The sequence below is a fragment of the Delphinus delphis genome, chromosome 19 (genome assembly GCF_949987515.2).
Source record: "Delphinus delphis chromosome 19, mDelDel1.2, whole genome shotgun sequence".
In the NCBI taxonomy this organism is placed as follows: domain Eukaryota; kingdom Metazoa; phylum Chordata; class Mammalia; order Artiodactyla; family Delphinidae; genus Delphinus; species Delphinus delphis.
In genome coordinates, this window is record NC_082701.1 from 25,974,182 (window position 1) to 26,001,208 (window position 27,027).

At 48.0% G+C, this 27,027-nt stretch overlaps 3 protein-coding genes across 3 annotated transcripts in view; 1 reads left to right on the forward strand and 2 right to left on the reverse strand.

Annotated features, from left to right (window-relative positions):
* Positions 1-1,346: 1,346 nt before the first annotated feature.
* On the reverse strand, positions 1,347-13,911 carry HEATR9 (HEAT repeat containing 9). The gene is made up of 15 exons (XM_059996628.1): positions 13,824-13,911; positions 12,640-12,689; positions 10,867-11,048; positions 10,477-10,603; positions 10,194-10,250; positions 9,943-9,999; positions 9,198-9,255; positions 8,679-8,809; positions 4,833-5,015; positions 4,347-4,439; positions 4,139-4,258; positions 3,002-3,075; positions 2,475-2,526; positions 1,947-2,033; positions 1,347-1,721 (listed from the first exon to the last, which is right to left on the reverse strand). Exons 1-15 carry the CDS (start codon positions 13,909-13,911, stop codon positions 1,347-1,349), a joined length of 1,734 nt encoding a protein of 577 aa, XP_059852611.1.
* Positions 2,440-27,027, forward strand: part of LOC132415251 (C-C motif chemokine 4) — a 175,088-nt gene continuing 150,500 nt past the window's right edge. The window contains exons 1-3 of the mRNA XM_059998499.1: positions 2,440-2,538; positions 2,960-3,091; positions 25,627-25,712. The gene's annotated coding sequence lies outside the window, so the exon portion shown is untranslated. The remainder of the gene's footprint in view (positions 2,539-2,959; positions 3,092-25,626; positions 25,713-27,027) is intronic.
* CCL5 (C-C motif chemokine ligand 5) lies at positions 16,483-22,541 on the reverse strand. The gene is made up of 3 exons (XM_059996310.2): positions 22,377-22,541; positions 20,892-21,003; positions 16,483-16,947 (listed from the first exon to the last, which is right to left on the reverse strand). The coding sequence occupies exons 1-3, from the start codon at positions 22,450-22,452 to the stop codon at positions 16,860-16,862; spliced, it is 276 nt and encodes a 91-aa protein (XP_059852293.1). The 5' UTR covers positions 22,453-22,541; the 3' UTR covers positions 16,483-16,859.

Sequence of the window (27,027 nt, forward strand, 5' to 3'; positions counted from 1 at the left end):
GGAGTTGAGAGCCTGAATTATGTAGTTAATAAGGCCTTGTTTGTATCCACAGGCTATCAAGGCCCAGGGAAATTTGGGTTAGGTTGCTCACCGGTGCAAACCTACAGAGTGGGCAAAAGAAAATAATCATTTTTCCATCTTTGGTCTTTGTGCCACACTATTAGAGGCAGTGTTGCTTATACCCCAGAATAGTGAAACTACTCTTTTGGTTTTTACTTACAACTCTGTGAAGCAAAACATGAATTTGGAAGTGGTAGGGCAGGTGGGCAGATAAATCTCATTGACATACCATGCTGGATTCAGAATAACTGGACTACTCTAGGACCTGGAATGTGGGGAAGTAGAAGAGAACATTTATGTCACTTTGGGCTTTCCTACTCGATGGGAAGAACGTGACCTCTCATTAGACCACTCAGTAAGACTGAGGAAGTAAAAGGACTTTTTAAATCTCTGGTGGTCACGGGCTCACATGGCAACACTGAAGAGAGGAAAGGAGAGAAAAGAAGTCCACATTTGAGTGCCTACTATGGAATGCCAGGCACCATTAGGCTTTATATTATTGTTTAATCTTCATAGGAGCCCTCAGAAGTAGTATGCATTGATCTGTTCATATCGTAGGTGAGGAAACAGAAAGGTTCAATAACTTGTCCAAAGTCAAAGATAAAGTGAGTAATGGACCCTAGGATTTGATTTCAGATTTGTCTGACTCTGAAGTCTGGGCTTTTCCTTTCTGATGGAGGATGTAGCTTTTTGGGATTGGTGTGATTGGTCCTATTGGCAAAGGGAAACTGAAGCCTTCAGTAAAAATAAGGGAGAATCTAAGGCAGTCTTAGAGAGTAAATAGTCTGTCAAAGGGAATGACCCTGAGGTAGGTAGAAAGCAGGTGTAAGATAAGAGACAGAAGAGAGGATGGTTCGTCTTGATTAAGCCTAATTTATCTCTTGACCACTGATAGGAAAGGGGGGGGCAAGTTAGTAAGAGGAAATGATCCAATAGCCAAGCTTTCCAGGTTATTCTCCCATTTTCCCCTCAGCAGCCACCTCTGGGCAGAGGCTCAGCTTTAGCTTTGTCATCAAATTCTGGGCATAGACAAGGACTTGATTTAGGAAGGCAGGCTGGCTGTCCAGAGCAGCCTTGTCTCGTGGAAAGGACATGTGGCTGAGTAGGGGAGTGACCAGCCAGGAGTGAGGTGACCTATGTTTCAGTGCAGCCCATGAGGAAGGGAACAGTAGTGGTAGGTGGAGTGATGCTCATTTATTCTTGGAAGATAAGTATAGATTATTTTCTCAGGGGAGCCTGAGAAGCATCCTTAAAGAGAGAGTGGGAACTCAGCCAAAAGAACTGACCTAATTGGAGGTCTCAGCAAGGATCCGGAGCTGTTTCCTGATCCCTCGTGTCCAGGACCCTGTGGCCTGTGACTTGTGTTTTTGTGGTTTAGAGAAACAGGATGGAAAGGCAGAGGTACCAGACCCTTTCTGGGCATTTAACTTCTTCTGTTGGTCTGACGTGGCACTGGACTTTGTAAGAAACAAGGGGTTCAGCTGTGCAAGTTGAACGTCTTGGATATTTAACTCTTCTGGTTTCTCAGGCTCTTTCCGGAACCTCGTGAACTCTACGTTCATGCTGGTCTTAGGCACTTCATGTACAAAGAGAACCTTGTTCTTCAGCTTGTTTTGGATCCAGGGATCAGTCGAGGCCAAAAGAATTAATGTTTCTTGTAGCTGCATTGAAACAAAGGCCCTGTGGCTGGCTCACTTCAGGCCAATGCTGGGAGGGGAGGGGGAGCTCTGTCTACAGGCCCTTCTGGTCCCAGGGAATGAGGTCAAGGGGACAGTGTCTACGGGCGTATTCCCCTCTCCTCCCCTCTGACAAAGAGCACGTGGCGTGAGGATAGGTGGGAGAGGCTTGGAGGAAGGGTTGAGAAGAGGTGGGCGGGGATGCCTTACGCTCTTTTTCACAGACGGGCTCTTTTCCACATCCAGCATGTCTAGGACCAGGTGGAACACTTGTGGGCTGCGGATCCCCAGGACACCCTGGCAGAGGCAGGATGAGGGCGCCTAAATAGCCGGCCCCAGGAAGATGCCCTGTCTACACTCTTCCATTCTAGTGCCCTTGTAATGACCCTGTGCCTGGAGAGGAGATATGGCTTCGCAGCAGAGGTAGCACTTTCCTTGCCTTTTGGGGCCACTTCATTGGGTTCCAGTACAATTTTTTCACCAGAAGAGTCAAGATAGTTTCTACATGTAATATCTAAGCAATGCCCCTCACACCCTTCTCCTGTCCCTTATCCCACCCACCTCCAATCCTGAAGAAAATCTTTTCCTGAACTCCTGATAGGGCTGGAATTCTAAAATAAAAAAGCAAGCAAACAACCTCCCCAAACTTAACAGCCCTTTCTTCCCTTCAGTAACTGCTGGACTGCCTGCTCCCCCTGCCATCAAAACATCTGGTCAGAGTAGCAGAGCTGGCCTTACCAAAGAGATGACTGCTTCCTGGCGTGCAGTGGCATTTGAGCTCATCAGTTGCCTGGAGAAGGGAGTGAGTGTGTTGTGGTCCAGTTAAGGGGAGGGCAGGAAGGCTGGCTGCTTCTTACAGTCCAGAGTGAGTCAGGCATAAAGCTGATGTATGATGTTAATTTTATTAACTTCCCCTTCTTATTTCTTGGGTGAGGAAAGGGGCTGGGAGGGGAAAGGTAGGTACTACAATTTTCCAGGGGGCACTAAATGATGATCAGGACTCACATCTGTCCAGAACATTACCTTTTACAAGTCCCTTTCATGTCCTCATCTTAATCGGAGCTTTATAGCAACCCTGAGTGGTAGGTATTATCAGCCCCTTTTTACAGATGAAGAAAAGCCCAGAGGTCAAAGAGTGACTTGGCCAGGGGCACAGGCAAGTGCGAGCTGAGAATGGGCCGTAGGTTCTCAGCTCTCTCTGACCCTCTGTCCCCTTCTCACAGCCTAGGATTTGGCCCTGGCAGTTCCCAGCCCAAGCCACTCACGCCTCCACCAAGTTCATCATTGTGGGCTTCATCTTGAGCTCTTCCACAGTTTCAGCAACAGCCTGCCTCATAGCCTGAAGAGGGATTAAGGTGAGACAAGGATTCAGGGGTGTACCCTTAAGTGCTTCTCAAACCTTATTGAATGTTTACTTTGTGCTACATATATGATCCTTGCCTCGAGGAGCTCATGCTCTGGTGGGGAAAGCAGACAAGTGGAACAGTCAGTCACACTCCTGAACTAAGTGTAGGGGCAATAGGAGGGTCTCCTAGCTCAGACTGGGTACCAGGAAGACTTCCTGGAGGAAGTGATGCCTCAGCTGAAACCTGAACATGGAACATGAGTTAACCAGGTAGAGGGCTGGGGGCAGATTTCCCGGGCAACAGAGAGAGCATGTACAGAAGTCTGGAGGCAAGAGAGAGCACAGAGAGGTTAGGGAGCAGAAAACAGTTCAGTTTAGCTAGGTGACCAAATGGACTCTTCAGAGTGGGGCACTCTGAGTAATTACACTGGGACCATAGGTATAAATCAGGACGGGGTGTTCCTAAGCACAGCTGGTGTGTGGCTCTGAGCGGGAGTGTAGTGGGGCTAGAGAGGTAGGCAGGACTTGGGTGGTGAAGGGCAGTGTAAGCCCTTCTGAGGGCTTGGGGGGCGTTTGAGAAGTTCTATGCAGAGGTGAGCCGCAGTCTGATTCACAGTTTAGAAAAATGTCTTCAGCAGTTCTGTGGCTGGTTTTGTAGCAAGATATAACAAAGATAAAAGCAAGGGAGCACAGAGGAAGGCAGGGTGATTCTGTTGTTGGTGGTCTGGGAAAGCTTCCCATAGGAGGTGTTGTTTGGACTGGCTTGAAAGGGACAATCGTATTTTAATAGGCAGAAGGAGAAATGAGTTACTTACCAGTGGGACTGAAAGCATGCGGCAGTTTTCCACCTTGCAGAGGAGGGAGAGGTGACTCAGGGCATTTTAAGCTGAGAGAACGGCCCGCATGAAGGCAAGGTGGCTTGAAAACAGGGGCTGCATTAGGGTGAATGTGATGCTTTGGGGGGCAGCGTGGTGAGAACCAAGCCAGGGGGGTCTTTAGAGAAAGGTAGAGAGACAGGTATGAGCTGCCTGGACTTGGGAGTTTTGGTCTCACTTACGAAGAAGGGTTCATTATACGTCTTCCTCCTGAGCAGGTCAAACGTGAGTCCTTCCAGGCCCTGTGCCTGGATCTGTTCCAGCCCAATGGTCTTGAGCATCTGGCTGGCTTCAAAACGGTGCTGAGGGCAGGGGTGGGGAAGGCATGAAGGATAGACTCCCTGTCCTAGTCCTGGAAAAGGCAGGGTACTAGGCAGCCCTAGAGCTTACCTCAAGGACACTGGAATAGCACAGCTGGTCTAGGATGGTCCTGATGACCGTGGCTGAGTGCACACCCATTATCTTGACCAGCATACTGAGTGCCTGTGGAGGTGGGCAGGGCGGGCTGGGGTATACCAGGCCAAGAGGCATCTGGATGGCCAAACAGGCTCGAGGGCTAGAACTTGTAGGGAATAGGTGGGGTCCTTTCTCCTCCCTCTTGGCCTCGTGAGTGAGAGCGTAAGTTCATGTGCACACACATGTACATACGTGCATGAACACCCATACACATCGAATGTACACGGACATGTGTACATTTAGCGTCCATGCAACCCTGTACTCATATGTATATACATACTGACAAAACACACAGAGACCCTGTGGTGCTCCTTGCGGGAGCTTCTTTTCTCTGGGATGAGGATGACAGGGTCCAGACCCCACCAGTCAGCAGCGGTTCCCCAGTGCTCCCCAGGGAGCTCGTCCTCCTGCCCCTCACACCTGCATCTGCTGGGTCTTCGGCCCTTGGTGCAGGCACTGCAGCAGGTACTCTCGGGCTGTGCTGCTACAGGGCCTCAGGAACCCCAAGCACAGGGCCGCCTCCACTGCTGCCTTGTTCCCTGACTTCTTTATCAGCATCTGCAGCACAGGCACCAGCTTCTCTCCATCCTCGATCTGAGTCCTCTGAGAGGGAGATGAGGGACACGGGTGGTGGGACTATGTCTTCGGCCAGGCTTTGTCAGGAAGGCAATTCATTACTGCTTCCAGACCATCCTCCCTCCTCCTTAAGGTGAATCTCACGTCATGAGATTATTTTACCCACTTCCCTTATTTTTGCTGTCATCTACTTGCCCCTATGCCGCATCCTTTCATTTCTCTATGACTTTTCTTGTGGATGGATCAATGTTACTCTCTAACACTTCTGCCGTCTTAATTCCTAATTCCACAGAGAGACTTTATCATTACCCATTACTGCAACTTCTCTATGACCCCTCCCCCCCATCTTTCTGGTTCTCCTCTGATGTCAACAACTGTTGGACTCCACAAAGACTAACGATTCACTGATCACCTTGTCACTGCTCCTCACTTTCTTCCCTCTTTACCCAGCTTCAGTTCCACGGTCCTGCTCACTCAACTCCTTTACCCCCTCTTGCTTCATTGTACTCAGCTCTCCACCAACGCTGCGCCTGCACTTCCTGGCGGGAAACAAAGTTATGATGACTAATTTCACTTGAAATGTATGAACACAGACCTTGTGTAGATCCTTAATGCTGCCTAGTGATTAGACTGCTTTTCCCTGGGCAATTCTCTTTCCCACCGTTCTAATTCATTCTCTTCCCTCTGGAATCTCTAATACTTCTTCCTCTATTCTCTTAAGTTGATGACCTTGCTTCCTACTTTACTGAGCAAATAAAAGCAACTAGAAAAGAAGTTCCAGAGACACTTACCACCACTTCTATCCAACTTTCAACACCTGCACCCATATGTTCTTCCTTTCCACGTGTTACAATGGACCATGACCATCTATCTAAAGTCAGTCTCTCTACTCATGTGTTCAAGCTCATCCCTTCTCATCTGCTCAAGAACATTGCTGCACAATTCTTCCCACCCTCTTCAAAATGATCATTTTCCTAATGACTGGGTCATTACTCCTCAGCATTGAAGCATGCTGTTATTTTTCCTTTTTCTGGTATTTACCCCTGCTGCTGACTACAACTCTTTTCAGCAAAACTTGGAAAGTTGTCCATGCTTGCCAACTCTAACTTCTTTCCTCCCATCCTCTCTTAAACCCACCCTATTCAGGCCTTCACTCCCACCTTCCCACCAGAATGGTTCTTTTTAAAAAATATTTATTTATTTATTTGGCTGCACCGGGTCTTAGTTGTGGCATGCGGGATCTTCACTGTGGCATGTGGAATCTTTTTAGTTGCGGTGTGTGGGATCTTAGTTGCGGCATGTGGGATCTTTAGTTGTGGCATGTGGAATCTTCAGTTGCAGCATGCAGGATCTTCAGTTGCAGCACGCGGGATCTTGAGTTACAGCATGTGGGATCTAGTTCCCTGACGAGGGATTGAACCCGGGCCCCCTGCATTGGGAGTGTGGAGTCTTAGCCACTGGACCACCAGAGAAGTCCCCACAATGGTTCTTGTTAAGAAAATCAATGATTCCCACATTGTTAAATCCATTGGATCGATTCTCAGTCCTTGTATTATTTGATATGGTTGATTTATCTCCTTTCCTTGATATATGTTCTTCACTTGATTTTCAGAATGCTGCACTCTTGTCTGTCTTCCTACCTATTGGCCACTTCTCAGTATTTACTGATTCTTCCTCTTGTCTCTGACCGCTTAACATTGGGGTGCCCCAAAGCTTGACTCTTGGTTCTTAGTGATCTCATCTAGGTGAATGACATTAAATGCTACTTATATGCTGACAACTCATAGATTTCTTCCTCTAGCTGTATATCTAACTGTTTACTTGCTGTCTCCCTTGGAGGTCCGGTAGACATCTGAAACATAACTTGTCCAAAATTGGGCTTTTGATATTATAGTACCTCCAAGCCTGTTCCACCTGCAGCTTTCTCCATGTTAGTTGGTAACAACTCCATCCTTTCAGTTTCGAGGCCAAAAACCTTGACCTCATCCTTGTTTCCTCACTGTCTTTTTTTAATTTTAATTTTTAAAATTTTTGGCTGTGTTGGGTCATTGTTGCTGCACGCGGACTTTCTCTAGTTGAGGTGAGCAGGGGCTACTCTTCGTTGTGGTGTGCAGGCTTCTTATTGTCGTGGCTTCTCTTGTTGTGGAGCATGGGCTCTAGGTGCATGGGCTTCAGTAGCTGTGGCACGCAGCCTTCAGTAGTTGTGGCTCGCAGGCTGTAGAGTGCAGGCTCAGTAGTTGTGGTGCACGGACTTAGTTGCTCCACGGCACGTGGGATCTTCCCGGACCAGGGCTTGAACCCATGTCCCCTGCATTGGCAGGCGGATTCTCAACCACTGCACCACCAGGGAAGTGCCCCTCACTGTCTTTTATAACTCACATTTAACCTGTCAGAGTTTTGCTTTAAAAGTGTATCCAGAATTGAATAACTTCTTACCAACCACACTGCAACCACCGTGGTCCAAGCCACCATCGTGTCTTACCAGGATTGCTTCAGCAGCCCCTAACGGGTCTCTCTGCTCCCACTTTTGCCTCCCATCCCTGCCCATCTTTTTTCAGCATAGCAGTAAGAGTGAACCTTTTGAAACATAAGTTAGATTATGTTACTGCTTTGCTCAAATACCTATTCCACTCAGAGTAAAAGCTCAAGTACTTAAAATCATCCAGAAGCCCACATATGGTCTAGTCTCCTTTAACATCTTTGACCCAGCTTCATTTCCTCCTGGTTTCTCTGTTCCCACTCCACTTCCTTCACATGGCCTCCTTGCTGTTCCTTGACCATGCCAAGTGTGCTCCTGCCTCGGGGCCTTTGCCTGGATTTGTCCTTCTGCCGGGATGCCTTCTCTCAGATATCTGCAAGGCTTACCCCTCGCCTTCTTGTCTGTGCTCGGATGACAACTTCCAAATGAGGCCTTCCTTGTCCTCCCTGTTTAAAAGTGCAACTCATCCCATCTCCACTCAGCATTCCTGATCACTCTCACCTTGCTACGTAATTTTTCCATTGCACTTGTCACCTCTAACATACTGTATAGTTAAATTTCTTGGTTATTGCATGTCCCCCCCCCACTAGAATGTAAGCTCCACGAAAGCCGGGATCTCTGCCTGTTTGGTTTGCTGACATATCCCAAGGGCTTAGGATGGTGTCTCACACACGACAGCTGTTTAATATATGTTTGTTGAGTAAATGGATGAGTGATGAATTCTGTTTCACGTGGAGCAGCAATGGGGTCAAAGTAAGAGGACCCTAAGGGGGAAAAGTCTTGAGTAGTGTCAGCAGACTCTCTTGGTCCCTGTACCCTTTTGGCAGAGGTTTTCCTTTAATAGGTTATTTTAAGGATGATAATAATGATGATGAATCATCACTTAAAGAGTACAGGCATTGAACTAGGTGCTTTACATATATTATCTCATTTAATCTTCTCAACAATGCTATAAGATAACTACTCTATCCATTTTAGAGACGGACAAATGACACCTCTGAAAGCTGGCTTTTCAGAGGTTGTATGACCAGTTAAGTGGCTATGCCAATGCTCTGTCCAGGGAACCTATTCCACAGGGGACTCCACAAGGACAACGTCCTCCACCATCAAAGCTAGGAGCTACGTTACCTTCTCCCTGGCTTAACCCCCTGCCAACACTATCAATTACCTTGTCTTACCTCGCCCCAGTGACTGACTCTCCTCCCAATCACCTGGTCTTTGGGGACAGCAGCCCAGGAGTTCAGAGCCACCCGTAGCGCTGTCAGAGTATCCATCCTTTGCCCCTCATTTTGCCCCTTCAGCTGCTTGATGAGAGCTTGGATCACATGCTTATTCAGGCAACCTGGACGGGGAGGACCTCAGGTCAGGGCAGAGCCTCAGGGCTGCTCCTCTCTGCCAGAATCCATTTGACCCCTGTGCCTTCAAGACAGAAGCTCCAAGTACTAGGTCACAGGGTTGCCCGTCCCCTCAAGACACTAGAGCAGCTGGCTGAGCATGACGGCCGTACCCAGAGCCCATCCTCTCCCTCCCTCCAATCTCTTCTTGCTTTTCACCCCACCTTCCTCTCTCTGCCCAACAGTACATCAGACAATTCCCAGACCCTGCCAATGGCTAGGTTGCAGTGAGTGTACAGTCCACTCCCTTCTGTCCTTCCCCAAAGGGCAGTGTGGCTGCACTGCTTCCTTCCTCACCTCCCCCCTTCTCCCCACCCAGGGAGAGAACATACTCACCCAGGATGGCCAGGGTTTGACAGGCCTCATACTTCACTTTCTCTGGGCCAGTTTGGGCCTGATTTAAGAGGCGGTGGGTGGGAACATGCCATAAGGTGGTGGAATGTCAGAGCTTTCAGGATCATCTCAGCTTAACTTTTCATTTTACAAATGAGGAAACCGAGGCCTAGAGAGTGACCTGTTTATGCTCAAACACAGGGTACAGGCAGGAGGGTACGATGGAAGGAACACAACTTGGGAGTAAGACTTTAGTTCACATCCCTTTCTGGTATCTGGTAGCCACATGGCCTTGGGCCAGTCACTTGGCCTCTCAGAGCTTTCATTTTCTCGTTAGAAAAATGCAGCTACTACTACCTATTCCTAATATTGGAAGATTTAAATGAGATTCTGTGTAAGAACACAGAACCCCCCATTATAAATTGGCATATAGGCACAGGCATTGACTCAGTTAAGGTAGAGAATGAATTCAGTCCCAGTTTTCTCCTAGCTTTTTAGTTGCTCATCTTGCCTGTTAGACAAAGGGGATCTTCAGATTCCCCCTTCCCCATCCTTTTAGATCAGGCTGCCCTTTAAAGAAGCCAAGGGCATGAGATGGGGACATGCCACACAAGGCAGCTCTCTCCTCCCTGCATCTGACCCATAGTCCTTGAGCCTGGCGAGCCTTGTCAGTGCCCATGTGCCAATGCTCTACACACCTCAGGCTCTGTTTCCTCCTCTCCTGATCTCTGTGCAGCCCCAGACTCACCACCTGCCATAGTGCTTCCGTGATAAACTTGTCTCTGACGCCCAGGCACCCCAGAGCCTGCAGGAACAGGGTTAGAGGAAAGGGAAGAGACCTTGGACACCACCACCGGGAATTTCCATCCTCTGGACACAGCTGGAGTTTATTCTTGGAACATCACTCTACCCTTGCCCTCCACCTCAAGCATCTTTCTACTCCTCAGCTCAGCCAACTCCTACCTGTAACCGTGCCCCTCCACCCTTGCCACTTCTCACCTGTGCTGCATAGAGCTGCTCATCCTCTCTGGGAGATTTCAGGCTTTCTGTGAGTTCCTGCCCATCAAAGGGAGCCAGTGGAAGGGAAGAAAGGGATAAATAGAGTGCTACAACTATACTTTCAAACTGGAAGGAGCTCATCCAATCCAATCCCCTTTCCTCCTCTCCCTCCATCTTGCAGGCAGCAGGCAGGGACAGAGGGCAGAAGGATGGTGTGAGCCCCAGGTAAGGGCACCCACAGAAAGAGAGTCTCCCCATTCTCCCCCGAGCCGTGGTCCCTGACCTTTAATCTTTGCCACTTCAGCGGGTCCCCAGTAGGGTCTGAGGGCTTGGATTCCATCTGAGGTTTTATAATCAGCTTGCTCATTGGGAGATGGAGTTTTGGGATGAGGGTACCCTCTGTGAGGTACCTGTGTGAGAAATTGCACAGGCAGCCCTGGTCCTCTTGTTCCCTCCCTCCTTACTTCACAAACTCTTCTCTGCCTCTGGTCCTCAGCCCAGCTCAGAGGTGAGACCAGAGGAAGAAAGATGAGCCTCCTTCTACCCCAGGGTCTCCTCTGGGATCTGGAGGCTGACTTGCACCACGCCCAGCCCCACTCCAACCCTTTCTTCTCTTTCCTTCCTTTCCTAGAAGATGTGGAGGGCGTGGAGAACAGGAAGGGGCCCAACACACCTAGGGTGATCTCTCATTTTCCACAGTATCTTCTGGGCCTCCCGTTCCTTTTGCTGATTATACAGGGTGTGCCAGTGCGTGTAGATCTCAGGCTGCTTGGAGTAGCAGTAAGGTACGGAGTTTGGCTTGCTTGGGTGCTGCCTCCAGCACTCCGGACTTGGGGGAAACTCTTCCTTTGGCATCTGGGGGGTGTGAGTGGCAGAGCAGTCACAGGGGGCATTCCTCAGCCAGGAAAAGGGCCAGGGTGAGAAGGGACTAGACGAGGGAAACAGCCCTTCAGCCTTGTCATCTGAGCTGAAGTCACAGCCACCTCCTAACCCACTGTGTGACTCGGGCAAGTTACTTCACCCCACCAAGATCTCAGTCTTCTCCTCTGCAAATTGGAGCTAATAATCCTTGTTCTGTACCCCTCCCAGGGTGGTTGTGAAGAACAAATGACATAAAGATGGTGAAGCCATTGCTGATCTGCAAATTGATCTGAGTACAGTTGGCCCTCTGTATCCGCAGGTTCCACATCCACCGATTCAACCAACCACAGATCAAAAGTATTTGGAAAATAAAAATTCCAGGAAGTTCCAAAAAACAAAACTTGAATTTGCCACGTACCCAGCAACTCTTTACATACCATTTACATTGTAATAGGTATTATAAGTAATCTAGGGAGGCTGTGTGTAGGTTACATGCCGATACCACACCACGTTATACAAGAGACTTGAATATCCATGGATTTTGGTATCCGCAGGAGTCCTGGAACCAATCCCCTGCTGATACTGAGGGACAACTGTACACAGTTTGGTTAGTTGAGCATCTCAGAGTACTTTGAAAAAGCTTTGGGCAAGGAGATGAAAAGGCAGGGGGCGAGGGAGATGTGAAGTAAAGGGGGGGGTGGAAATTCAGGCTACAGCTCCTTCATTCAGGCATTCAACAGATACTTAGTGAGCACTTACCATGTGCCAAGCACTAGGTGCTGGGGATACAGTTATCAGCCCTGCCCTCACGGAACTTAATAGTTTGGTTGGAAAAGCAGGGTTTCTTCAAATAATCTATCTCTTACACAATTGTGAAACTGTAGCTCTGGTTGCAGTGGGGGGTTTTGGGTGGGTCAGGGGCTTTCTCGGAAGGTTTGGCTAGGATTCATTCCTGTCTCTTCTCAAGCCTTCCTGTCTCTACAACAGATCTCTGAGCAACAAGGAAGAGGGGCTTCAGCCAGTGGTTCCCAGTGTGGTGACTGAGAAGATCATCGTAAGAGTTCTCGGGTGATTGTCGTGACTTCAGAAAATGGGGCATTGACTCAGTCTGAGTAGGGTTGTCAGATTTAGTAAAAGCCAAGCAAATAAAAAACGGGATGTCCTGTTGAATTTTGATTCCAGGTAATGAAGGCAATATTTAGGACATATTCATACTAAAAAATATTCATTGTTTAGCTGAAATTTAGATTTAATCAGGCATCCCATTTTATCTGGCAACTCTAATGAGGAAGATCCCTGTGTTAATAAAAATGACTCATTATTAAGCCCTGCCTGCATAGCCTAAGCCTTACAGATATTGTCTCATAGCAACTTGATAAAGGGAGATGGGAAGGGGTTGGCTTGTGACAGAGGATACTCCTGAGGCTCAGGGAGGGAAAGTGACTTGTCCAAGGTCACACATAGTTAGTAGCAGCCCCAGGGGTGAGTGTCAGGGTTCTATGAACTAGCCTTAATGGGAAAGGATAGCCTCCTGCCCCTCCTAATTCAACAAAGCTCCCAGGGTGGCAGAAGCTAGGGGTCTTACCTGGTGGCAGGACAAGGGCAGGAGAACAGGAGCTGTGGCTCTTCTGAGTTCTATGGTACAAATGGGATGACAATGACAAGGGTGGATTGAAGAGTCATCCTTCCAGTCTTTCATTTATTTAGCATTAGCATTTAATGAACGCTGTATCAGGCACTGGGAGGTAAATAAGGCATAATTCCTGTTGTTCAGGGACTCATACTTTCCTGGTATCTTGGTCTGTGGAACAGTAAGATTGCCATAGCCTGGGAGCTTCTCAGAAATGCAGAGCCCCAGGCTCCACCCCAGACCTACTGAGTCAGGATCTTCATTTGAGCAGGATTCCTATGCACGTTGAAATTGGAGAAACACTGGTCTAGCAGAGTGGTTCTCAACCCTGGCTGGGTATTAGAATTATTTGAGGGAATTTTTAACATGCCTGAGTCCTACATCAGACTAACTGAATCAGATTCTCTGAGGAAGGGGCCCAGGCATTTTAGAAAGCTCCCCTGAGGATTCTAATGTGCAGCTAATGGTGAAAACCACTGGTCTCATTCAGTGGTTCTCAAACTTGATTGTGCATTAGAAAGAACTGGAGAGCTTGTTAAAACACAGATTTCCCTATCCCCAGATGAAGATTCATCCCCAGAGTGTTGATTCAGTAAATCTGGGGTGTGGTCTGAGAATTTGCTTTTCTAACAAGATACTGATGCTGCTGGTCCTGGGAACATACTTTGGGAACCACTGGTCTAGCTGGTGAGACAGAACTGTTTACTGGTGATTAACAGAGGGAAACAAATGTGAAGATGGATAAAGGCACATGTGGTCCAGATGAGGGGTCCCTAACCTGGCTGGGAGGAGCAGGGAGGGTTTCCCAGAGGAGATTATACACAAGTCAAGTCTTCAGAGCAAGTAGGAGGTAGCCAGACAGATGAGGGGGAAGAGCAGTGGGCACGAGGAATACCTGCAAACCTTGGAGTCGTAAGCATGGGGTGCAGATGAGGGGGCAGAAGCTGGGGAGACACAAAGACATCCCATCTTAGAGGGCGCTGGAGACTTACCTTGAGGGCTGTGGGGAGCCTTGAAAGTATCCAAGGGTCTGCCCTGCCTCTTCCCACGGATCTGCTGACATCACCCAGACCCCTGCCTGGGAGCTTTCCTTTTCAGGTCCCTATCCCTGACTCCACTCCTGTCCATTTCAGCCTCACCTTTGGTCCTTTCTGGATATTCCAGCCATGGGCACTTGAACATTGACCTGTTGATGTCAGAGATGTTGACTGATTTTTCGTAGTCCATTCTCTTCTCCTGGGGGAACCAGAGAGCACCTGGGTTGGGGAGGGGACTACAGGGACTACTCCCTTGTGGGAGCAGGGTCACAGCTCAGGGAGACCTGTCCTCTGTGGCACAAGGGGGACTAGTGAGGTGTCTGGGCTTCTGGAGGTGGAAGCCTCCGAGTGCTGGGCAACCAGATCGCCTAGGTAAATAGAACACTCCGGTTCCATTCTGGAGTCCCAGACTTGGCATCTACTTGCCTGTGGATTGAGCTAGTCCCTCTCTCTCTGGGAGCTTCACTTACCTTATCTGAAAAGTGGGAAAGCCATGCTTGTCTGGCTAGGTAGAGGGGCAGTGGTGAGGCATAAATTCAAAAGGAAAGTCGAAGCGTTTAGTGAACTTCAAGCTCACGTAGCCCATGTTAGGAGCAGGGATTGTCCTTAGGATTAGTCATCAGGAAAATGGCAAAAAAAATGGGAAAGCCCTGTTCATATACACGCCTCCCTCCTTGGCAGCAAGAGGTGGAACTCTTTTTTTTCCTTTTGATCACTGAGCACATTTATTTTATTTCATTTTAGAAAAAAAAAATCTGAGTTTTAAAAAATATGTGGGGATTTCCTTGGCGATCCAGTGGTTAAGACTCAGCACTTCCACTGAAGGGGGCCTGGGTTCAATCCCTGGTTGGGGAGCTAAGATCCCACATGCCGCCCACATGCTGTGAGGCACTGCCAAAACTAAAAAAAATAAAAATAAAAGAAACTCTGGAATTACTAAAATATATAAGAACAGCAATAATAAAAAAATGCAAATGTGGATAGTCACATATATTGACACTGAAAAGTAGAAATGCCATCCCTTTACAGATTTTATCTCAGAGTCTATCAGCTGTACATCAGCTTCCATTGCCACCAGCAGCTGACTGTCGTAGAGTCCTCGTGCTCGCTGAGCCACTGCTTCTGTCGAAGGTTTCATGTCATTTGTACTACACAGAATTCCTTTCATTGCTTGCAGTGATTGCTACACTGCAACCTCGACACCTAGCATAGTGCCTGGCACACAGCAGGCAGCTCGCTGTAGTGAGAAAACACAGGCCACCAAGTCCTCTGACTGGACCATCGCTTGCAATAAACTGATGTGCTGCACTGAGAAAGACAGCGTCACCATGTGGTTTTCCTGCCGAGAATGTTCATCCTGAATCTAAGTATGAGGAAACAATAGGCAAACCCACCTTAGGAAATATTCTACAAAAATCCCATCTGAACTCCTGAAGAAAATATCAATATATCTTAAGGACAAAGAAAGTCTGTTAAAGGACACTAAAAAGACCCAACAGCTAAATTCAATATGTGCCTGTCATTGGAGCCTGGATTTTAAAAAATAGCTCTAGAGGACATAATTGGGACAATTGTGGGGATTTGATCATGGACTCTATGTTAGAAAATAATATCGTGTCAGTGTTAAATGCTACTCATTCTGTGGCTACGCAGAATGTCCTTGTTATTAGGAGATACACACTAAAACTGTTGGGGGGAAGTGATATCACATCTGCAACTTTCATTTCAGAAAAAATGTACATACCAACCATCTGTATAATATACGTGTGTGTGTATATACACACACACATACATGCACGTAGATAAAGCAAATGTGGTTAAATGTTAATATTTGAATCTAGATGAAGGGTATATGGGTGTATTCTTGCAAATTTCTCTAGGTTTGAAATTTTGCAGATTAAAGATGGAAAAAAAAAGCAGCAGCTTTGGCATTGGACTTTGGACCTGGTGCGTCTAAATGTTAATTGTACCACCTTCCACCCCACCTCCCCTGTTTTTTTGGTTTGTTTGTTTGTTTTTGTTTTGCTTTGGGGCTTTGGGCAAGTTATTTCCATCTCTTGCCAAGGGTTTTCCCCCACTGTAAACAGGGTTAATAATACTCCCTGCCCCAAAGGGTTATGAAGATGAAGGATGGTGGATGTAGGGAGCTGACAATGCCTGGCGCAGAGTGATAGCGCAGTTAACGCCAGCTCCAATTATGTGGATACATTTGCCAAGACAGGTTCACGGGAAGGAACACATCGATGGGAAAGTTGGAACACTCCCACCTGAAAAATGCTGGTGCCGTGGTAGAAAACAACAAAATCCCTCCTTCTCTTTATTTGAAAGAACTGAGGTGTTTTGGGAGTGCCATGAAATCCCATTCCAGGGGCACGAGTGGTGTGTCAAAGAAACCCACTGCCGGTAAGGGGTAGGGTGGGCTAGGGTGGAAGCCAGCAGAGTAGGCAGAAGGGCCGACCACGGTCTGAGGAAGCAGGGAGGTGTGTGGCGGGAAGTGAGAGAAACTCTCGGGGCCTCGGGGCTGGGAGGTAGTGACTGTTGTCTCCCTTCAGAGTGGATGAGCTTCTGGTCCCTTTACCCGCTCTGTCCTGCCCAGGCCCCTTTTCAGAGAGCCTGTGCCCCCGGGGCCTGCTCACTGCATAGGGCCACAACCCCCAAATCCAGGATGGACACCAGATGTGACCAGCCCTGGATCCAGTGCTTAACGCTCACGAGGAAGGGGGGTTCCCGACAGGAAGTCAAACCAGGAGCCTGCTTTGTAATTGCGTTGAGAATTTTAATGAAACTCTGATTTCTTACATTTGCCAGTCACCCCTTCCCAGTGAGGGGCTGAGATGGGCGCTTTGGTCATGGGGCATGACAGTAGGAGCCCAGTCTCCCTCCCTCCTTCTCCTCCAGAGGTGCTGCAGAGCGGTGGCCGGGCGAGGGCTCTGAAGCTCGGAGCCTAGAGACCTCCTGTGCACAAGGCAGAGCCCCAGGAGCCCTGGGAGGCTTTTACAGCAGCTGCTGCGGGTGGTGGAATCTGTGCCCTCCAAGGAGCGGGTGGGAGGAGGGCACTGGGGGGAAACCTCCCAAGCTGGTTAGGACAAGAGCAAGAAGCAAAGTTTGCACAAGTTCAGGTTCAAGGCGTCCTTTATCCTAGCTCAACTCTAAAGCGTTGATGTACTCCTTCACCCATTTCTTCTCTGGGTTGGCGCACACCTGGCGATTCTTTCTGGTGATAAAACTGTGGAAGAGAAGAGGGTGAGACCTGGTCAGTGCTGGGAGCGCCAGTTTTGGAGATGAGGTGGATTGAGGCAGGGGGGAAATGATACTGGGTGGGTTAGTTTTGGAGCTCCATATGATTGTATTGGTGGCGTTCAAGGAAAGAACATTTTCTCTTCTGTTGGGTCAAAGGGCTCCAAGCCAGAAGCAGTCCTGTGTGCATTTTAACCCCCCGCCCCCCAAGGCGCAAAAACACATGCAGCCTGGAGATCTAAGGGGATACGGGGCCCTAGGAGCCCAGGCTTGAGCTGGTCAACCACTTCTCAGCACTTCCTGTTTCAGACCCTGTGCTGGGTGCTGAAGATGCAGAGAAAAAGAGGTGTCTTCCAGGAACTGAGTCATGGCTGAGTAAGTGGGAGATGAGGTGGTGAAACAAATGTGTGATCTGGCCTTAGATAACACAGTGCCTGGCACACATAGACACTCGACAGAGGAACCCATCTGTGTGTGCCTGGGTGAACAGAAGAAGGACATGAACTTGAGTCTTGATTTCACCACTTACTAGTTAGATCACCTTGGGCAAATCACTTAGCGCCTCTGAGTCTATACGTTTACCTCTAAAATGTGGACAGAAATAATTCCTAGTTAGCACAATTGTTGTGAAGCTCAGATGAGATAGTATATATAAATTAGTTTTGAAAAATACCATGCGTGTGTTGTTATTGGGGTGCTGCGGGACCTCTGCCTTAGGGTGGATCACAGCAACATGAGCCCAAAGGTCCCGGTACTGGACACCGTGGCTCGGAGAGGTTGAGGACCCTGCGATACTGGCAGATGTCAAAGCACTTCTACCAGTTAACCGGCCAGAATGTGGAGGCCGGTGAGGGCGGGAGGCCTTATCTCTACAGGTGTTGATGGTGTAAGTTGGAAGGCTCACAGGCCGGGGATCATGGGCTACGTCCAGCTGCCTGCCTTACCTGTTTGCTGGGAGACTGGTTCTCTCTGAGGGACACCCTGGGCCTGGCCAGCAGTGCTACCCATTAACGTGTTACTGTGGAACTAGCCCTGCCTATGTGGACCATTCTCGTTTTGGCTTCTCCTTCAGGATGCTTTCCTGCAACTTTTTGAGATGTTTCCAGACAAAGTGAAGGCTTAGGTTATCTGATGAGAATGAGGATTTCTTGGCCCCTTTTCGTGCTCTATCACGGAGAGCGTTTTTTCTCAGGGAAGCTGCTTCCCCTTCTCTGAGCCTCACTCAGAGCCACCTGACCACCTCTCTTTCTCCCCTGCCTGGCGTGCAGAGAAGAGAAAGGGAGCAGAAGGGGTGTACTGGGCTCTGGTGCCTCCTAGTATTTGTCTTCTTGTTTGGGGTGGTGAGGGAGCTTCCGATGCAGACCCTGCCCTCGGCAAGCCCGGTGTCATACAGGAGATCCTGCAGACTCACTGTCCTCTTTCCTCAGCCCCCTTGGCCTGAGGCCAGGAAGTCGAAAGGCCAGGAAACCGACATCTGGGGGGAGGGTTGCCCAGGCTTCCTGCTGCTGCTCCCTGCTGAATGTGATACTGGCTAGCAGCCGGCGTTGCCAAGCCTTCTCTCCCTGCCCGCTCTGTGGGGAGCCTCTCCTGGCCTGACTTCCCTCCGCCTTCACCTGCCCCTTGAGAGCAGGTGTGCTCAACATGGCTGCCCTTCTCTCCTGTGCGCTTCCTCACTCAAGTCTCTGGCCCTGGGTCTGGCACACCGTAGGTGCTTAATGGATATTTATTGAATGAGTTAGTGACTGAATGTTTTGCATTCACTCCTCAAGTTTCACTTGTCACTTCTATGTATATAATAATACATTTAGAGGGGGAGAAGGATGATGATATAAGTTAACAACTTATCAGGCACCTAACTGTGTGCCAGGAAATATTCTAATTTTATCTTTCTTTTTATTATCCTCACTTTGACCCAGTGAGGGAAATACCTCTATTTTACTGCACTTTGCCGATGAAGAAATTGAGGCTCAGAGAGGTTAAGTGACGGGCCCAAGCTCATGCAGCTACTAACTGGCAGAGCTGGGATTTTAATCAAGACAGACTAGCCGGAACAGCCAAGACTGCTGTATTCCTGCCACTGTGACATCGGGAGACCCCTTCCTCCTATAAAAAAATGTCACATCTCCGGCCCCAGCACCCTTTCCTCGGCTACAAACCCTTCATCGTACATTCCCTGCTGGACTTTCCATAGAGTTGTTGTGCTGGCACCTTGGTCCTTTCCTTTTTAAACAGCTCTTCCTCAGGACTTCAGGGGGCTCCACCTTCACCCTTCTCCAGGTCTGGGTTGAAACCTCAGCATCACACTCAACCCCTCTCTCTTCCTTGCTACCGACCTCACAGCTCCTGCCAGGGCTTGCTGATTCCGCCTCAGAAGCTTCCTCACCCCGTCTCTCCTTCGCTTCAGGTCCTGTTCAGCCTCAGTACCACTCATGTGGACAACAGCAGCCTCTCCACTGGACCTCTCTTGTCTAGACTTTCCCCGTTCCAGCTCATTTCACACTTTTGCTTCATTGTGCTGACACTCAAGGCCCTCAGTGCTTTCCTATACGGAGACTCTACAAAAACCAGAGGAGAGTCTTGGCGACATCCCCTCTGCCTCATACACCCTGTCCCTCAGTACAATCCCAAGTCAAACAGCACTTTTTGCAGCAGACTTCGCCTAAATCCCTTCTCTTAGCTAAGCCCTGAATCGCGGTGTGTTCCCTCTTTCCTTTTGTAACGTCTTATGCAGGGTGCCCTGGTCATTGCTACATCTGTCTTAGACTGTGAGCCCCAGAAGGGCCGGGATGGTGGTTTACTCCACGCTGCCTGCCCATAATAGGTGCTCAAAGAAGGATTTTTTTTCCTTTTGAAAAATACTTGTTTTCAGAGATAAAATTAGCAGTGCTACATTTCTTTTGGCTGTGCCACGTGACATGTAGGATCTTAGTTCCCTGACCAGGGATGGAACCCGCACTCAGAGTCTTAACCACTGGACCGCCAGGGAAGTCCCAGCAGTGCTAAATATTATTGCTATACTTCGAAAGATTCATCAGGACCAAAGGCCAAATCTGAATACCTGTAACTTTGCCAGTGTCACAGAAATTTTTGGATTAAAAAACTTCATCGTTATATGGAAAACTTCGTGATTGCCCCATTTTCATTCTTTAAGCCTCTGTCATCTTAAACTTCTTAAGCCACTATCACTAATGACCTTGCTAGAGTAGAAAGAGGAGGCTCCAGAAACAGTCTCCATCCCTCCCTCACTTACTGTACAACCTTGGGCAAGTCACCAAACCTCTCTGGGTCTCACTTTCATTATCTGAAACGTGGAGAAAATTATGCATACCTGTCAGGGATGTTATGATAAAATGTAGAGATAATGCATGTAAGACATTTGACACACAGTAGGCACTTCCTAGGTAGCAAGGATTATTATTTTTCTAAATATGGTAGCTTACGTATTTAAAGGAGAATCTCATTTCATTATTTCTTCATCAATAACATTTTTTTTAACACGCTTGACTGTAACTAGGGTCTTGACCTCTGACCTCTCCTCTTTAGCTCCTTTTGAAGTTGCAGGTGGATTTGATTGGGTGTCGGATATGAGGGACTGCGGGGTTCTTAACTGGAAAGAGATGACTGAGTCGATCTTCTCCACCCAGGGGCATGGCAGACCAGGTTCAAGAAACAGTCACATCCGTAAAGATCAGAGACCTAACCTAGCCCATCAGAGTGGGGAGGATCCTTCAGGAACACCTTGTCTAGCCTTTTTCCACAATAGCTGGCGGACCTGAAGCTAGAGAGGGAGGAACCATGGCTGTTTGAACAGCCGGAGGATGGGTGGGAGTGGATGGGGCACCATCTCTGAGGGCTCATGGCCGGGGGACTGGCTCTGGGGCAAAAGGTGTCCCTCCCTCACCCCCTGGAGGGTTCCACAGGGCTGAGACTCACACAACTGCTGCCATGGAGCACTTGCTGCTGGTGTAGAAATATTCCCGGAGGTGGGCGCGGGGCAGCGGGCGGGAGAGGTAGGCAAAGCAGCAGGGTGTGGTGTCCGAGGCATCTGGGAGAGGGAAGAAAGAAGACTCCTGGATTCATTGCCAGTGCACACTGGGTATTGTGCTGGGTGCTTTATATGAATTATCTTTTTAAAAGCTTTTTGTTTTTAAAATATTTATCTATTTATTTGGCTGCACCGGGTCTTAGTTGCAGCACGTGGGATCTTCATTGCCTCATGTGAAATCTTAGTTGCGACCAGGGATCAAACCCGGGCCCCCGGCATTGGGAGCGTGGAGTCTTAGCCACCGGACCATCGGGGAAGTCCCTATATGATTTATCTTGAACAGACTATTATCCTCCTTTGGCTGAAACTGAGGCTCAGAGAGGTAAAGTCACTTGGCCATGGACACACAGTGCCAGAGTGGGGATTCCCTCACCTAATCCTTGAGCCTTCCCTCTATACCACGACCCCATAACTTTGGCTCTGATGGCATCCTGTGTTTCGTCCGGGCTTATCTTAGGTCTTCTGCCCTTATTCTTGCTCTCCTAGGATCCTCAGTGGGTTCAGAACTTGGTTTCTTTCAGACCTAGGGTGGGTTGCGGGGAGGCTTCCAAAACTCAGACTTCATGACTGAGCCAGGACCCCTAAGAGAGGCCTGAAGATGCATATTTTATCCTGGGACCCTCTGGCTGAGGCATACTGAGAAGGGCTCTGAACAGAGAAGGAGGACTTTTTGTTGGTCAGTTAATTCAGGATGGCCCCGGGAAGTGTCAGTTGCCATTTTCCAGCAGAGTAGTAGTGTATCAGAGCCAAACAGAGCTGGGTTTGAACACTGCTTTCCTTACTTCCTAGTTGCGTGAACTTGGACAAGTTACTTAACCTCTCCGGGGTTCTATAAGTCGAGGACAGCTACTCAAAGAGTAGATGTGAGCATTAAATAAGATGATATTTGCAAAGCAATCAGCACAATGCTTGACCCAGAGTGGGCATTTAATTAGATTTTGTTATCCTTTATCAAGTCCCATTTTCTTCCATCTGTGAAATGGAGGGAATATGACTGTCCCAGGAGAGTTTTACTTAAGTGCTTAGAAGCTTCTTAGAAACCCTGCTGCTGCTAGACATGAGTTAGTCATGTTTGGAGGTCAGCTCGAGCTGCCCCTGCCTGCTAGTATCCCCAGCATCAGTCCACACTCAGCGAGCACCTGTAGGGCTTGGGGTGTAGACCTTGATGACACATACAAGTTGTTCAGAGGGTCCCTGCCATGAAGTGGCTTTGAGATCTATCAGGGACAACTGGACATCTGGGTAAAGCAGTACAGGGGAATGTAAGTCATAGGGTTCAGATGGTATAAATGCTACAGTTGAAAAGAGGGCGAGATCTGGGCCAGTCTAAGGGTTGGACCCCGGGGGGTGTGGTGGTCAGGACCTGGACTTACATGGGGAGGCAGATGCAGGAGCGCAGAGGACAGCCATGGCGAGGATGACAGCGAGGGCGGCGGCGGAGACCTTCATGGTAGCTGTGAGCAGAGGCTGTGGGAGATCCACCTGCTGTCTCAGGATCCTCTGCAGGGATTCTCTGCAGCTCAGCTGGCCCTTTATAGGGAGCCCGGCCAGCAGAGGGGGCGCCCTCACTAGGGGAGTTTCCAAAAGAGCAGCCACACACTGGCTGATATCATAAGTGAAATTGCACAAAACAGAAAAGAAAACTGAAATAGCCTCCGGAAATTTGAGTCTCTCTCTCTCCCTCGCTCCTCTCTTCACTGCCCTCCAGTCCAGAGTGAGCTCATCACTTCCCTCTTTGCCCTTGAGAAGAACCAGCACAAGCAGCGGTGGTGGAAAAATCTCTTCCTCTGCTGGCATCTTCAGCTTCGTGTGCCAGGGCGGGGGTCCTCCCAGAGGTCAGGAAGCTGCTTCCCTGGGGACAGGAGGAAGGGCAGTACGACGAGATCAGAGCCCAGGTGCCCTGGCTCTCGCTGCAGTGCTCGATCCACTAAGTACTGCTCACCATGAAAAGGTTCATGGTTGGGACATCCTTGAAACTGAATGAAGTGGTGGTCTGGATTAGAGCCAAGGTCCTTCCTCCATTCCAAAGAATTGGATACAGTCAATCTTCATCAATTCCTATTTGGATAATTCAGAATTAGTGACAGTTTGGCCTGGGTTGGGCTGAAGTTGACTTCTGAATTATCTAAAAGTGTCTGTTGACAGTAACAAAGGCAAACGCATTTAAAAAAGCGTAATTAAAAAAAAAACGTAATCTTACACCAAGGATGTTTTTTGCTAGCTATCGTCACATATGTAACTTGGTGGCTGAGGGTGACTGAATCACCCAGAATGGGGAGAACTTGTCTCATTTCTTCCACCCGAAGACTTTGACGCAGGATGGTTATTATTCTTCCTTTATAGAAGTGGAAACCGTGCCTCAGAAGAGGTCACTAAGGTCCTCGAGGTCACACAGCAATAAGTGGGATTTGAACCCAAGTATTTTTTTTTTCAGATTGACTTAAAAAAAGAAATTGAACCATAGTTGACTTACAAATTGTGTTAGTTTTAGGTATACAGAAAAGTGATTCAGATATATGTATATGTATAGATACATATATATCTATATATATACATATTCTTTTTCAGATTCTTTTCCATTGTAGGTTATTACAAGCTACTGAATATAGTTCCCTGTGCTATACAGTAGTTCCTTGTTGTTTATCTATTTCATATATAGTAGTGTGTATCTGTTGATCCCAAACTCCTAATTTATCCCTCCCTCTGCCCTTTCCCTTTGGTAACCATAAATTTGTTTTCTATGTCTGTCAGTCTGTTTCTGTTTTGTCAATAAGTTCATTTGTATCATTTTTTAGATTCCACGTATAATTGATACCATATAGTATTTATCTTTCTCTGACTTAGTGTGATAATCTATGATGTCTGACTTACTTCACTTAGTATGATAATCTTTAGGTCCATCCATATTGCTGCAAAATGACAATATTTCATTCTTTCTTATGTCTGAGTAATATTCCATTGCATATATACCACATCTTTATCCATTCATCTGTCGATGGACACTTAGGTTACTTCCATGTCTTGGCTATTGTAAATAGTGCTGTTATGAACAACAGAGTGCGTGTATCTTTTCAAATTAGAGTTTTTGTCTTTTCTGGATACATGCCCAGGAGTGAGATTGCTGGATCGTATGGTAACTCTATTTTCAGTTTTTTAAGGAACTTCCATACTGTTCTCCCTAGTGACTGTACCAATTTATGAACCCAAGTGATTCTGATGACCAGGCTCAAGCTCTTTCCACTGACCCACATCATTCAGGCAGTTAAGCTGTTCTTCATCCTCTCTAGGTGCCAGGTGCTGTTCTCAACTTGTCATAAGAATCCTCTCATTCCCTCCTGACTCGTTAAACAATTACCAATAGAAGCACAGTTTTGGAAACCATGGCCCATCTCATTTAAAGAAATAAATTGTAAGCACTTAAGAAACATCCAGCCATCTACACAAAAATGATCTGCCTGTTTGAATTGTTCCCTTCATGTAATCCTCTTAGTCAGCAAACATGTGGGAGGCTGTGCTGCCTAGTGGTTAAGAGCAGGGGCTTTGGTGTTTCATTTACAAGCCAGGTGGCCTCCTACAAGTTACTTCATCTCTCTGGTCTCAGTTTCCTCATCTATAAATCAGCGATAATAACAGTGGCCCCTCCCACAGCTGTTGAGACAATTAAGTTGCCATAAATGTGCTCACGCTTGGAAAGCTCTTAAGTACAATGCCTGACACTGTTAAGTACTTAATAACATTAGCTATTATTATTGTGTTATTATTGAGTAAGAAAATGGCAGTCCCTTTAAGGATATTCTATACTGTAGGTTCTTCGGCAATCTAGACAGCCCCACCCACCCACCCCGGACCCCAGTTGATGTGGATTCGTGAACCCTATTACGAAGACTATTTTTAAGCAGGTGGGTCAGTTGAGGCTTAGAGAGGTTAAATGACTTGCTTAAGGTCACATTTCCTAAAGTGATAAGAATTCAACATGGAACCCAAGTCTGTCTTGGTTCCTAGCTTCCTACCACACTGCATTGTATCTAGAGAAATCCTGAAACGTTTGCTAAGGCTGTTTTTCCCTGTGAGCTCTATTTCTGTTGCCTTTCCTTGATCTCAGTTTCCTTCTTTAAGGAAGAAAGGAAAGTACTTTTCTGGATACCAAATACGCTGAGTTGGGACACGAGCTGAGGACAGAGCTGAGGGAACCACAGACGACCAACCTCATCCCCATCTTTAAATCCCAGTGAACGATTCTGCTGTGTGTAAGTGTGTGTGCATGTCTGTGTATAAATGGTAGTGGGAATAGGGAGTGGGTAGGATGACAGGGTTGCTAAGCAGGAATAGGCAGTGGGTACATCAGGAGTATTTTTCTTCCCTTTTGGTGGTTCCAGGGGATTATGGGTGTGCAGAGGAGAGAGAAGAACCTGACTGTAATTCCATTTCTGCCACTCACTTTCTCCTGTGCAAAATCAGAGTTCAGACTCACGGAATCAGTATATTCTCTGGCTCTAAAGTACTGATTCCATGAGGAAATCAGAGCCCCTGTGTAAACAGTACAGTACCTGGTACAGGGTGGGTGTCCAATGAATGGCAACTGTCATTATGATTTACCTGGCATTCTGTGTTCCCGAAAACCAGGAACGCCTGCCCATCTGACTCACCACACTGGCGGTCGAGAGGATCAAGGGAAGTGATGACAGTGGACGTGCTTAGGAGACCGTCAGGTGAGGTGCAAACGTCATGAAGCTGTCTCTGTCCTCCCTATCCCGCCAGTGTGGTTGGCCTACACCGCTCCATCATTCCTTGCTGCCTCCGCAAATTGTCACTGAGAATTGCTGTGACCCAGGCAGCCCTCTAGGTGCTGAGGACACCATGTGAGCCAAAGACCTGCCCTCTGGAGTGTCTGTGTGTGGGGGGAGGGGAGAGCTCACCCAGAACAAGGGAAAACATACTCCTTTACTGTGAGTCAACTTTTCACTGGTCTTGTCTTAACTCCCTGAACACAGTAACAATGTCCTATGCTTTTTTTTCTATTTGTTTTTTGTATTCTCCCCCTGCATTCCAACAGATGTCTTGGACATGATAGATGCTAAATTAATGCTGCTTTAGTCTTGATAACTTCTTACAGCATCTTGATTAAGTTCATGGGCTCTCTAGCGTCTGACTCCTGGGTTCAATATCCAGCCGTATTATTAATTCTGGCTTGGAGCAAGTTGCTTACTTTCTCTGGGACTAAGTTTCTTCATCTGTCGAGTGAGAGATTGATTCTAACCTGTTCTGGGGAATGGAGCCCTTTAAGAACCTGATGAAAGCTGTGAACACTTTCCACAAACATGTGGAGACCTACCTAAACCCTCACACATGTAATTTTTGCATAGAAGAGGTTCATAGACCCAGCAGGCTCACTGATGGGCCTCTGGAGTTCAGAGGGCTGGTTCTCATCACCCTTCCTCCGTCCTGCACCCCTTTTCCTAGCACATCCCGCACTGAAGCCAGACGCACACTCCGCCCCAGCCTACTGCAGCTCCTCCCCTGCCCTCCTGGCCCAGTCTTCCTTTTTCCTTTCATTTCATTTCGTAAGCAAAGCTGGCTGCTTGCTCAGCCTCCCACTGTGATGTTAGGAAAACCAAAAGCAGACAGAGAAAGCGAAACCTCATCGTATCTGGATTCTGAAGCTTTGCTCTGACCTGGAGTTCCCCCCACGACTGTGTGGGGAGCCGCTCTGGCTTTTTTGGCTGCTTTAAAAAAAAAAATGTCCAAAGCAGGGAAATTCCCTCCATCCTCTAGGAATCCCAGTCTGGGCCCCAGGAGAAGCCTGAGGCAAAGTCATTTCCTCCTGATGAGCCTTAATTTTCTCCATTCACAAATTGGAGATATGCTCTCTGGTTGTGTCCCTCCTCTGCCCTTGTTAACACGTGTCCCACCTGAGCCAGTGAGCGGCCGTCTCCTGCTTCCTTGTGCCTACAGGGCCCTGCTTGGGGTAGGTGCTCCGTTAGTGCTGGCGGAGGTCTGTAGGGGGTGGCAGGGTGAAGGTGCAAG

Bases quoted from the DNA above. Each gene is read 5' to 3' on its own strand.
- CCL5 (XM_059996310.2), bottom strand. From the start codon at position 22,452: ATGAAGGTCTCCGCCGCCGCCCTCGCTGTCATCCTCGCCATGGCTGTC. The intron at 21,004-22,376 runs GTAAGTCCAGGT...TCCCTCTCCCAG, and splicing joins TCCTGCATCTGCCTCCCCAT to ATGCCTCGGACACCACACCC. The intron at 16,948-20,891 runs GTGAGTCTCAGC...TCTCTTCCACAG, and splicing joins TGCTCCATGGCAGCAGTTGT to TTTTATCACCAGAAAGAATC.
- HEATR9 (XM_059996628.1), bottom strand. From the start codon at position 13,911: ATGGACTACGAAAAATCAGTCAACATCTCTGACATCAACAGGTCAATG. The intron at 12,690-13,823 runs GTGAGGCTGAAA...TTTGTACCATAG, and splicing joins ATATCCAGAAAGGACCAAAG to AACTCAGAAGAGCCACAGCT. The intron at 1,722-1,946 runs GTAAGGCATCCC...GTTTCAATGCAG, and splicing joins GCCCGTCTGTGAAAAAGAGC to CTACAAGAAACATTAATTCT.